At 40.1% G+C, this 13822-nt stretch overlaps 1 protein-coding gene across 1 annotated transcript in view; it reads right to left on the reverse strand.

Annotated features, from left to right (window-relative positions):
* EGF (epidermal growth factor) overlaps nt 1–13822 on the reverse strand; it is a 72622-nt gene that overhangs the window by 13950 nt on the left and 44850 nt on the right. The window contains exons 11-15 of the mRNA XM_014544719.1: nt 11555–11703; nt 7717–7821; nt 6274–6497; nt 2002–2169; nt 1014–1163 (exon numbers count right to left, since the gene is read on the reverse strand). Of these exons, the coding sequence (XP_014400205.1) occupies nt 1014–1163; nt 2002–2169; nt 6274–6497; nt 7717–7821; nt 11555–11703 (796 nt within the window). The remainder of the gene's footprint in view (nt 1–1013; nt 1164–2001; nt 2170–6273; nt 6498–7716; nt 7822–11554; nt 11704–13822) is intronic.

The raw sequence follows: 13822 nt of genomic DNA on the forward strand, positions 1-13822 counted from the left end.
ACATGCCCTTGACCGGAATCGAACCTGGGACCTTTCAGTCTGCAGGCCGACGCTCTATCCACTGAGCCAAACCAGTCAGGGCTAGTTTTAATTTCTAATATAAATATGGATAGATATAACTTACATAAACAAAAACTCTTTGCAGTTCTCAGTTATTTTTAAGAATGTAAAGGACACTTGAAACTAAAAATATTGAGAACTGTTGTCCTAAGACAACAATGAATAGAAAGTTCTAAAAACCCAAAATATCTAATTCTAGTTCATGGATAGATTGATCCATTTATTTGCTGTCAATCTGTCATCTACCTTACACCATGCCTATTAGATGAATACAAATTTTTTAAAAAATATATTTTAAATAAAAGATAAATTCTCTTTGCTACAAAGATATCAAGAGATATATCCAAATATACCAAAATTGCTTAGATGTACAGTCAAGAAAAGGAAGTCAGGACTACTGACACATCACACTGGACCCGCTCTTCCTCCTCCTCAAAGTCACAGTTTTTAAAAACGTGATCACAGCCTTCTCAGGTTGGATTCCTCATACTTGCTTGAGGAAATATTATTTATTAGAAAAGACTTTGACTTCTATCCTAACACCAGTCATGTGGCAGGGGGGTTGTATATGACCACCTCCAACACTGAGGCCATAAAACTTCTAAACAAAATATCTCTGAACATTAATTGAGGTGGTAAAATACTGGCATTTGTTTCTAAACTTGGGCTACTCCACCATAAAGAGAGGGTTGGAGGATTGGACTTTGAATATTTTCTTTTGTTCACTAAGTTTACAACGAGAGGAGATCAATTCAATTTAGTCTTTAATAAGAAGCTCAGACTCATCAGAGGAAGAAAAACAAAAAACAAAAAACACTTGGCCTCCCTGAAAGCAGAGGGGCTTTTAATTATACAAAATATTAAAACTCAGCAAAAGCATAGGGTTTAGTGTAGAACAGAACTGTATCCCTGAGCCAAGGTAGGATGATTTAGCACATAATTTATTACATTACCTGCCGATATCTGATGAACATTTAGAGCCAGACACTTCTTCCCACCTGGGGCTTTCACAAAACCTTCACGACATGAGCACTGAGCAATTCCAAACTTCTCTTTGCAAATATGTTCACAGCCTCCATTTTGGAATAAGCAGGGATCCGCTCCTAGTGGGGGAAAGAGCTGCATTCACAGATGGGCTTGGATATCAAAAGGGCACATTGATACAAATCACAGTGTACAGTTCAGGGGGAGAGAAACTTGGTGTCTCTAAATGGAGCCTGTAGCAAGGGCTATTTCAGAAGCGCTCCTATAAGGAGCTCAGTTTAGCTCAAAATGTTATTACCTTATGAGTTACTTATTGAGGATAACCAGTACTGTTGTCTGAGAAGCTCTTTAGAAAGAGGATATTCCTTTTTCCTACCCCATGATCTAGTCAGATGGACACAGGGCAGCTCAGAAAGAAGAGTTGCTGTAGGACAGTAGGTGCCTTTTCTATCTGCTCACTCCCTGGCACGCTCAGGGCGTGGAGAAAGGCCCCAACGTAGACAGAAGCTTCCCCTGCAGGTGGTTAAACTGTCCCTCTCCCACCCTCATCCTCAGTGCCTTTAACCCAAGAATCTTTTAAAAAGACAAGATAGGTAAAAGCGGTCTAGGAGGGCGAGGAATGGGACTGAAAGAATAAAGCCCAAATTCACTACCAGGCTGTCTTAGTTTAGACAAAATCCAAAGGCCTTTAACCGAGAATCTTTTAAAAAGACGAGATAGATAAAAGCTGTCTAGTAGGTGGGGCGTGGGGGGGGGGGAGGGAAATGGGATTGAAAGAATAAAGCCCAACTTCACTACCAGGCTGTCTTAGTTTAGACAAAATCCAAATCTCGGGAAATCTTAACATCGACCTGGATTAGTGAGAATTGCAACATCCCCCCTCCTCCCCTGCCATTGAACAATTAAAATAGTTGCAGATTCCAGCCAAAGAAAGACTGTGTAACATGTCCAGTGTACCTGGTTTTGCCAATGGATGAACTACAACCAGTGATGAGGGCTTCAGCATGCTGCCTCGGAGACGTACCCTATTTTTGCCAGTCCTCTTGTGCACCCTTATTACCGATGGCATGGTCCAGTCGGAGAGCCACACGTGATCCTCAAACACAGCCACAGCAAACGGGTGACCTGGAAGCAGTCCCAGTGCATTACATACATCTTGTCTTTGCCATGAATATTTTTAAAAGAATAAGGCTTGAAACATACACACGATTCCTACACTTATCCCTACCTCATCTTCGAATGGGAGCCTGGTGGTATGAAGTCCTAGCAAAGCCCGTGGTCACCCAGCATTTGGAGAACTGGAGAATAAGGGCTCATTGGCGTACAGGATGGCGCAAACATAGGTTTACAGTTATGAGTATGCAAAACACAGAGTTTATTCTTGTATTACGTGATCCTCAAACACAGCCACAGCAAATGGGTGACCTGGAAGCAGTCCCAGTGCATTACATATGTCTTGTCTTTGCCATGAATATTTTTAAAAGAATAAGGCTTGAAACATACACATCACGTGATCCTCAAACACAGCCACAGCAAACGGGTGACCTGGAAGCAGTCCCAGTGCATTACATACATCTTGTCTTTGCCATGAATATTTTTAAAAGAATAAGGCTTGAAACATACACATGATTCCTACACTTATCCCTACCTCATCTTCGAATGGGAGTCTGGTGGTATGAAGTCCTAGCAAAGCCCATGGTCACCCAGCATTTGGAGAACTGGAGAATAAGGGCTCATTGGCATACAGGATGGCGCAAACGTAGGTTTACAGTTATGAGTATGCAAAACACAGAGTTTATTCTTGTATTATTATTTATTAACTAGAGGCCCAATGCACAAAATTCGTGCAAGGGGCTCGCCCTCACAGCCCCTGCTGGCTCAGCCCTCACAGCCCCGGCTTTGTCGGAAAGGTCGTCCGGACGGTCGTTCTGCTGTTTGGTCTAATTAGCATATTAGCTCTTTATTATATAGGATTGTTGTATTATTTTCGTATGAACAACTTTAGACCTACTTTTGCCCCACCCTGTAATTTCACCAAGAGGAAGGAGGCCAGGTGGGAACTTTGTGTTCAGTGATCTGTCAGTAATTAGAAACTTGAATAAGTTATCTTACCCTTCTTTGCCTTCAGTCTCTTGTCTTTTGAATGGCAGGAATAAGTAGTACACTAATTCACAGGTTGTTGTAAGGATATTTAAAAATTTAAGGTAACTGAATAACAGGCTCTTCAAATTCCCATCTCCATCAACACATTTCCCTGCCTTGGACTCCCACCTCCTTTCCTATCTTGCCTCTTATTTAATATTAATCCACTGTCCTGTGCCCCTGGTATCGTCCTCTGTCGAGCTTTCTCTAGGTCCTTGTTTAGTCAATTACCCATTTTGTTTACATCTTCATTCTCTTCACTCTACTAGCTTCTTTCCTGTAACTAATGAATATCTTCAGGTCTCTTTCATTTTAATTTCTTCGTCCCCTAGACCTTGCCCCCTAGCTTCTTTTTGTCTCTTTCCTTCCATTTTTAGTCAAGTTTTTTTTTTAAGTCATTTATTATCTGCTGCCTCCATTTTCATGGCTATCAACCCTAGGGGAGCCTTTCCAATACCATCTCAACTAAACCCATCTCTCTCTGCTGCTGAAATTGCTCTGATAAGATTTTCCAGGATTGAGTAAGCGGGGAAATGTTGCAATAAACCATCTCAAGTAATTAGAGAGTGAAGCTAAGGAGGCCCAAGTTTGGAAGCTTTATCACATCCACTCATATTCCCCAGTCCAGTCTTTGCAGATGGGCTGTGGACTTGGTAGATTAGAATGAATGTCTCCCTCTTCTGGCAGCAAATGCAAATGACTTGTCCTGGTGGCAATGAGTCTTTAAGATTCATTTTAGTCTCTGCCCATTGTCCTAAATTAAAGCCATATATGCACCAAGGGAATTTTTTATATAGCTGTCAGGTTTTTTATTTGGGTAAAAGAACACGTGACACGATATTTACCATCCTAACCTGTGCATAGTTCAGTAGTGTTAAATGAAGTATATTCACATTGTTGGGCAACCAAATTCCAGAAAATTTTTACCGTGTAAAACTAAAACTCTATACCTACTAATCAACAACTTCTCATTTCTCCCTCCCTCTAGTCCCTGACAAAGACCAATTCTACCTTCTGTTTCTATGAATATTCTAGATACTTCAAATAAGTGGAATTATACAATATTGATCTTTTGTGACTGGCTTATTTCACTTAGCTTCATGTCCTCTGGGTTGATCCATGTTGTAGCATGTGTCAGAATTAACTATAGTTTTTCAACAAATACCCCATACCAGACAAAACACTTTTTTTATTTTTTGGTTATGAAAGAGCCACTGTTGCATTTAAAATTAAGAATAAATTCTTTCAATCTTTACATGAAAAATCCAGTGTGGTGTTAGCCAGAGGGAGGGAGGCTGGGGTGGAGGGTAGGTGGAACTGGGCAAAGGTGGGGCATGATGACTGGAAGAGACTTTGCTTGTGACGATGGGCGCACAATGCATCGTGCTGAGGATGTTTTGTTGAGTTGTACACCTGAAATCTGTATGGTTTTGTGAATCAATGTCACCCCAATAAATTCAATTAAAGAAAAAATATCCTGAACTGACCATTGAGAAGCCACCACTTACATACCTGTAGATGGCACTGTAGTGATGGGAATAGTTATTTAGACATTTAATGTCCAATTATTTGATAATGGCCTTTAATAGGAAGTGGCATTAGTCACAGATTAGAGTAAAAATACAAATTATTTTTTTAAATTTCTGCTATGATTTTTGGTTTAGAACCTTGATTCTTTATAGTCTGGTTAGAAATTTTCAAATCCCTTAATACCCTCATATATCAAAGATAAAATTTCACATTTATTTGGGAGATGCATTTTTAAAGTAAGTCTTCACCTCTAGACCCATGACTTCACAGGAACAATGTTTGTTTAAATCTCCACTGTATATCTGCTTCAATAAATATCTGTTAAGTGCATGGATGAATAAAGTCTATAATTGTGCACAAGCTTATCATTTATGTGAAGCATCTCTAATTTTTAAAGAAACAGAAGTATGTAACATTTACAGTTTTATTTATCTTGATCTATGTAACATATAATACTAATCTAGAAATTCATGACCTCTAAAACTAAAGAGAATGGGCAAAATAAATAACTTATACAGATTATTAGTTTCTTAGCTTATTCCTTAAAAAAGAAACCATGTGTTTTCATCTTCCAACCAACCATTTTGTAAACCTCTGAAGCATCTTTAACACCCCTCTGACCCTTATTTCTATATCCAATCTGTTAGTAAATCTCAATTTTTTTCTTTACAGTGATTTTTCAATGGTCCTCCATTTTCCTGTTATTATGGCAATATTCTAGCTCAGGCCTTCATTAGCTGTTTTTTGGACACCTTTTGTAGTCGCCTGACTGATTGCCTTCTCTCCAAATTTCCAACTCTTATTCTGTTACTTAAGTGGTTATCCTGAAACACCAATCTCATATTCAAATACCAATGCTCAAGAACATGCAATGGCTCCCTAGTACATTCAGAATTAAGTTCATCAACATATCTTGGCAATACTGACATACAAAAAACAATTACTGCAGCTTTATTTCAAATGATCAAGTTTTATCATCATCTATTTCCCACGTGGCCTGCTTCAAATGCTGTCTCCCTGAGTCTACTAGTAAATGAATCTCTCTAGGAATCTCATAGCCATTTGTACTTCTCCTTTAACAGTTATCATAACTACAGTGTTTTAAGGATGTTTAAGAAAATACATGATAACCCATGTAAGGTCTGAAACTATAATAAGGGGCAAAGCTATATTAGCCTTTGCACAGGTTATCAATAGATATTCATTAATTTCTGAAGAGGATATTATCTCTGTGCTGAAAATGACATTTTCTAAAACGAAAGAAATGATAACAGCTGAATCAAGTTCTTATTCTTAAAAAAGTTTTAAATTTTTTAAAGTTTTCCTTCTGATTTTTGGAAATCTTGGCAAAGAGAAATGACTGCACATCACTTTTTTTATTCAATATTCCAATGTTCAGGTAATCCCCAGAGAAGTCTGTCAGCCTGTCTCTATTTCTTTCTCATCAGACGGTTTAAAATGTGGTGTATGCACGTGCATGTGTGTATAAACACAATTTGTATTAACACTCATCAGTTCTCAGTCAAGATGAAGCAATCACCCATCCCAAAGCCTCACCTACATCGTTCTGGGCAAGTCTTTGGCGGTTTGAACCATCCAGATTGGCCATTTCAATCACAGACTGCTTGGCATCGCACCAATACAACGTGTCAGTTAAGAAATCAATCGTTATTCCACTGGGCCAGACCAGCTCAGAGCTAGCAATAACCAGCCGGCCGTTGCCTTGAAGGGAAGAACTCTCAATTCGTGGATTAATCCCCATATCAGTCCAGAATAATCTCCTTTAATCAAGAAAGCATACAATAAATAAAATTTGCACACAAAAATTCTCCTATTCTTTCATCATTGGGAACATCAAGTAAATTACTTTAGAATAAACTAAGAACTATAGAAGAAGCAAGTATAACACTATGTTGGATGAATCATTTTTTCAAAAGCAAAAACTTATCTTTTCTATGTAGAGCATCTTGGACAGGAAATGTTGAATTAAGGCTCAGGTCATTAGATAAAAAAGGAATTATTAATTTTAAAAAATTGCAGAATATTACTAATTGAAAGTGTGTTCAAGTGCATATTTTTAAATTAGCATTTCATGCTACAAATGGCACTGAGATCTTGCTGGCTTGTCCTTCTGCTATGCAGATATAAACTCACTGTACATGTAAAATTACAGCATAAAGAGAAGAGCATATTTATCTACTATCCAGTTTTATACAATGTACTCAGTTAACCTTGTTAATTTAAGTTCTGTATATCACATTCTATAACTGCTGAGGGACATTTTTTGAGGTCCATATCTTTTCTCTGGCCTGTTTAGAGATGGATACATTGTCACTCTTTTATTCATGTGGCTGGCTCCAAATCAATGATCAATTATTACCATTATTATCTTTCCCATAGACCATCATCAATAAAAGAGCTGTTTTTTATCCTTGTTTTTGAAAATCTAGGGAGGAATTGGTGATTCTCCTTACTTCTCTGAACCTAAACCAATATTTGTCACTAATTCATAATTAACAACATAGAATCTTCTAATCTTTCATGATTTCTATTTCCTTTTGTCTAAATCTAGGAATGACCCATCATTTGAACTCATCTTAAGACTTTTCTAAATAGAATTAATAAGTCATACAATCTAAATATCATCCTCTGTTCAAGAAAACAATAATGTAACCTTTTAAAGAAAGCAGTTTAATGGGCTTATCTCTGATTGATTACTAAATTACAGCCCATTTCTTTCTTTTAAAAAGAAATTGAATTTGATTAAAATGAAAGGATATCTAGAGAATAAAATATTTACATAAAAATAGAAAATGAAAAGACTTAAAAATGAGGATATCATGGTAGCCACATCATATCTGAAGATGTGGCCAAATCTAGTGGATTTTCTTGGTTTTCAATTCCACTGACCCACTGAGGTTTGAAGACAGATTTTGGACCTTAGCATTTCATTTCAAACATGACCTCTCAGAAAGGCACCCGAATTTCACGAGGACCTACTTGGCCATTGGATGAACAGCGATTCCTCGAGGCTGAGAGACGTCCTCCTTAATGAGTATTTCACGATGTTTTCCACTTAAATCACTGCCTTCAATGACAGATTTCCTAAAATGCATGTCACATTAAGGGGCTGTTACATTATGCTTACTTTTTCAACAAAAATACTCTTTTTCACTGTTGCTTACTAAATGCAAAGACTGACATTCTAAACTACTCCCACTGAGCATGTGCTCGCATACACACACACACACACACACACACACACACACACACACACCAGGACCAAATGCCCACAAATTCTATTTTTGTAGTCTTTTCATTAGCATGCCAATATTTATCCCAGGCAGTTAAATTGCACAGTGAAAGGATAAGGTAAGAGGGAATCGTGTCAGTGGCCTGGCAGGGACACAGCTTGTAGTGCAAATCCCACCATCCCTTTCTCTTCACAGCCTCCCATCACCCCAGGGACCAATGGAAGCCAGTAGAAGGGTCAGTCTCGTGGTCACAGATCCCGGGAAGGAGGAGAGGAAAGCTCCGAGGGCCCCGAGACAGCCGCACAGGACAGCAAGGGAGATTTATGTTGACTTTTATTTTCTTCCACATGATATTTAGACAAATGAGAGCATTAAACGATTATTATTTGCTAAACTTTATACTTAATAAATAGCTCTCTGGAATCTGGCAGAGAAGAAATTGTTTGTTTCCATTTATTTGTCAAACAAACCTTGGTTATCAAACAGACAGTTACTGAGCAAGCACCTACTGTACACGTCAGGAATTGGCCTAAACACTGGAGATACAACAGCCTGTCTCTGTCCTTACAGAGCGGAGAGTTCAGCGGGAGATCCAGGGCTGGGAGGGAGAGGGGAGGGTAGAGGACAGGCAAAGAACACCCTGCCCTGGCAGGTGTGGCTCAGTGGTTGAGCCATGACCTATGGAACCAGGAGGTCATGATTTGATTCCCGGTCAGGGCATCCTGGGTTCTGGGCTCCATCCCGGTAGTGGGGGTGTAGGAGGCAGTCGATCAGTGGTTCTCTCTCATCACTGATGTTTCTAACTCTCTCTCCCTCTCCCTTCCTCTCTGAAATCAATTTAAAATTTTTTTTTAAAAAAAGAACACCCTAAGCAGAAGCGAGTGCCAAGTCTGGGAGGCCTGAAGCGTGGGAAACAGTCCTCATGCTATGGCTTTAGGATGGAGAGGACAAGGTGGACCAGAGAGAATGGTGACAGAGCTGGGGCAATGGCAGCAGGATGGAGAAAGGGGGATGGAATCAAGTGCTAAAACCTACTCTGTAAAACCCCCCACCCTGTCACTGGCCTGAGGGTAATAAAACAAAGACTTATATTTTTGATATTTATTTTATATATTTAAATGCCATTTAACAAAGAAAAATCAACCAAAAAAATGCGTTCACGTGTCACCTCTGACACGCGTGTCATAGGTTTGCCATCACTGATCTAGAAACTTAGAAAAGTGATTTTTTTTTTGCCTCATGGTAGTTTTGATCTCAAAAGAATGAGCAAAAGATGTATATTTTCACCCTCTTGATTCTTTTTTACTGGGCAATTGACTTTAGGATGCAGGATTCCTTAGTACTAAAGAACAGCACTGTCGGTGAAATTATCAATTAGCTTCCTTCCTACTGTTAGATGTTCATTTGAATCTGTCTTTTCGTAAGCCAATGTAAACTAGAGGCACCCACCCTGGTTCTTTTATTGGTTCAGAGTTACCATATAATCTAATATCACAAGCTTGGAATCTCAGCTATTTAAATCCAATTTCTAGCTAATATCAAGGTTTTCAAACTATAAACCTTTCATTTCCAGACAAATTAAAGGTTTTCTTTTAGCAGCTGCCTTTAGAGGAAAGAGGGCTTAAGAAGGGTTTGTTATTACCGAAGCCAGCGAACTAGGGAATCTGAGGCCTGCGTCTCAGGCTACGGTGCCTGTCTGTGTCTGAAGGCATCGCTTCCGCCCTGGGTCCCCTGCTGCTATTAATCAAACACGGTTCAAATTAGAGGGGCCGGGCAAAGGCGGGAAATATGAGGAGACCTGGCAGCCTCGCAGGGGTCGACAGCGCTGACATCTGCCATCCTGATCAACGTTTACTCTTCTGAGAAGAGCCGTGTACAAGCTCTGTCATTAGGCACAGCTGACATTTTAAATGTCCTTTTAAGTAGGTTCACCACAGAGGAGGCCGTTATTATGATTTTTATCATTATGACAACTGAAGTTGACTTCCATGTGTTCTATGACTCTGGCTTGAGCACATTTTAATCAGCGCTGATTGGGGGAGGCAGTACATATCTGTGATCATTAAAAGCATACGCTTCGGGAGTGGCTGTCCTTGAGTTCAAATTCCAGCTCCACTACTCGCGGACTGTTTGACTTTGGAAAAGTTATTTTACCTCGTTGATTCTCACTTTTTTCCTGTTTAAGTTGGGGATTAGAAAACGGATCTTTGGGGGATTCGATGGTATCATGGATATGAAGTTCTTAGTGCAGTATCTGGGACCTTTCAGTTAATAAATACCCCAAAGAATAAAAGAATGAAGGTCTGGTTAAACGAGCGAATGAATGAATGAAAATATACCCACTCTGGATATAGATGTGCCGCATCACATCAGCACCTGGCTCGTTTTTAAAAATGCCTTTGTCTCCCATGGGCTATCCAGACCAAAAGAGCTGCTCTGGGGCATAGAAAGCCTCCTCCAAGCATACAAACCTGTTCCCTGGCCTGCTGATTTCATAGATGGGAAACCCTAATTAATTCTCCTCTCTTAATACGATGCATAGGTACCAGGTGTTCAGGTTGGCCACCATTTCACTCTCTGGCTTTAAGTGGCTCTGGGAAAGCATCATATAGCTCAGAGCGTCTCTGACACCATCCTGTGAGGTGCTTCCTCCGCTCCCAAGCAGGGAGGTGGGCTCTCACAGCACGCATGGGGGATGCAGGCACTTCCTTCCCTCACTCTCCTCCCACCCACCATTCCTGGGGCTCACACAGGCCACACACACACACACACACACACACACACACACAGCAGTCCCTTCTGTAGCCCCAAGAGCAGTGTGCTAGAAACACCACAGCTTCTCTCTGGCTCTGTTGCTTTCCACCAAAGGGGAAACAGGCCATTTCTCTGATCTCACGAGGACTTTCCTCACAGCTCCTCTCTCCCTCCTTCACGTCACTTAGAAAGCCAGCACGTGGATGTGGATTCTAGTCCAAGAGTTGTCACTTGTGTGCTGTGTAACTTAGCCTTTCTGAGCTTTAGTGTCCCATCTGTAAAATGAAGGGTTGGGCCAGCTGGTCCCTGAAGCCCCTCCCGGCACTCCCTCTGGGAGTGTACACCCCTCATTTGGCAATTGTTTATGCACGGCCTTAGGACACTTCCTGGGCTGAAATGTAGACCAAGCATTTGTATTGGTTTTCCCTGTGTGCATGGGCCTTAACTCCTGGCTAAACTGTGACCTGACTGAAAAGATGAAACACTCCTCATGCTCCTTTGTATCTCCCGTGTGGCGTGGGAGAGCGCCCCACCGACAGCAGATGCTCACGGAATGTTTGTTGACTATATTCATACAGGTTTTGCTTTTCTAGCCTGAAGTGCAAAAGCACGCTACTTTCTTTGCGCTCAAAATTCTCCTACAGGTACAGATCCAATCCTAATGAAAAGAGGAACATTTGCCTGGTGGGGTAAGGGTGGGGGGAATATGGACAGCATTGGGGACATCTTTTCCAATCACAGCCGTATTTCCCATGTTCAAAGTGGAGGATGCAGCCAGCTGTCCTACCTACCCCATGACTCCTACCTCACATGGCTAAAAGGGAACATACCCTCTGTCTGTCCAATAGAGTTTGCAGTTAATCCAGTCTATAGCAAGACCTTCGGGAGCATCTATTGCTTCCTCGATGAGCCTTTCTCGCTGGGAACCATCCATATTGGCTCTCTCTATCCACTTCAGGACTGTATGGGCAAAGTATACCTACAAAAGAGAACGTGAGCAATTTTTATTCATTTTAAAAAATAAATGTGGAATATATACAAATGGGTTGAGTTTCATACACTGGAATTGTTGAGAGCTTATCTTTGGACATAGACACACCTGCAGCTGAACTTCAACCGAGCTGTTTGCCAGATACTTGTAAACTTCAGCAAGTTAGTCAATGTCACAGTCTCAGTCTCCTCATTGGTAAAATGGGGATTATAAGAGCAAGTACATTAGTTTTATATATAAAACTCTTTAGCCCTGCACCTGGCACATAGTTCGTATTATAACTGGTAATTTATTCATCTTTGATCATTGGTCAATAACAAACTGTACTTGAACCCTAGGTTTCTACAGACTGAAAGGGAGCAACGATTTTCAGTTTAATGGGGACTGCACGCTGGACTGTGTCTTCTGCACGGTCCACAGCACTCCACTCACTGCAGGTCGGGAGACACAGGTTGCTCCCAGTTTTGCCACTTGTTTGATAACCTTGGCCAAGTCACTGAACCTCAATTTTCTCAACTGTAAAAATGAGGAAGTTACACTAAATATTTGCTAAAGTTTTTTCATCTCTTACCTTCTATAATTGCATTTTAATTGTCCAACAGACCATACCTTGCAGGTACAAAGTTCTTTTTCAGTCTAGTACATACTCTGTCAAGTAGGTACAAGTAGTTCATGAGAATGTGAAAAACTGGGATGGGTGAGCTTACAATTTAATGATAGCATTTGTGGGATTTTAACTTGAGTACACACATATACATAAATCTATAATCAATAGTGAGAGTATTCAAAAACTGGTAATTCATTAGGTTATCATCTTTCCAGATATCATAGGTTACCATCTTTCTAGATCAGCGGTTCTCAACCTGTGGGTCGCGAACAATGAAAATACATCCTGCATATCAGATATTTACATTATGATTCATAACAGTAGCAAAATTGCAGTTATGAAGCAGCAACGAAAATAATTTTATGGTTGGGGGTCACCACAACATGAGGAACTGTATTAAAGGGTCATGGCATTAGGAAGGTTGAGAACCACTGTTCTAGATAAAATAGAAAAGGTTCTATCCCATAATACAAAATGGGTACTTCTCATATTCAAAAACACTCTGTTAGAACTGCTTCTCAAATTCAAATTGACACACAAACCCGCTGGGTATCTTGTTTAAATGCAAACTCTGATTCGGTGGTCACAGGTGGAGCCCAAGAATGTGCAGGTCTAACAAGTTCAAGGTGATGTCAATTCTGATGGTCCAAGGATCATCATTTGAGAAGCAAGAAAATGAGGACATTGACCAGAAAAATAAGAGAGCCACATAACAAAATTCATCTAGTCTCCTTATTCATCTAGTTGTAAAAAAATACTATCTGTGCAGAAAAAAAAGACTAGTGTGGTAATAAATGAATCTTGAACTGATTTTTTCTATTAATTTTTTCCTGTTAATATAACTCTTCCATGGAGTCATATAGATTCAGCTCAGGGAAAAGAAAGAATTGTTTGCTAGTGTTCAATTACTAAACTTTTACTTGCAAAAGTAGTTATATTTGGCCATCAATCCATACCAATTAAATATGGAATTAATTTGCTTCTCTCTCTCTCTCTCTTTTTTTTGTGGCCATTTACCAGACTGCTTCAAATCAGGAAAAAATAAAAGCACAAAGTTTAAAATTCTATAAATTAACCTAATAATAACTAAATAATTATGGAGGGAGAGTAATCTACACTAATAAAAGAGAAACATGGTAATTAGCATATGACCGCTACCCTTCCCATTGGCTAATCAGCATATCCTTATGCAAATTAACTGTCAGCCAAGATGGCGGCTGGCAGCCATGCACTGAAGCGAGCAGGGAGACTTGTTTGCTCCAGTGACAGCAGACTCCAACGTTCCCCGCACTTGCCGGCCTCTCAGCTGCAACTCTAAGCAACCATGTAGCAAATATAGAAGCTAAACAAAACCCCAGAATACTGCCGGACCGCAACATTGTATCAATGTTTTCAGCAGCGAGGCCTCAGAGCTAAAGCTGGCCCAGAATAGAAAAAAAAAAAAGAAAACAAGGAGCGGTTGGGAGCTTCAGGACCCGCCAGCCGGAAAACGGCCCTCAG

Source organism: Myotis brandtii, unplaced genomic scaffold (genome assembly GCF_000412655.1).
Source record: "Myotis brandtii unplaced genomic scaffold, ASM41265v1 scaffold38, whole genome shotgun sequence".
Lineage (NCBI taxonomy): Eukaryota > Metazoa > Chordata > Mammalia > Chiroptera > Vespertilionidae > Myotis > Myotis brandtii.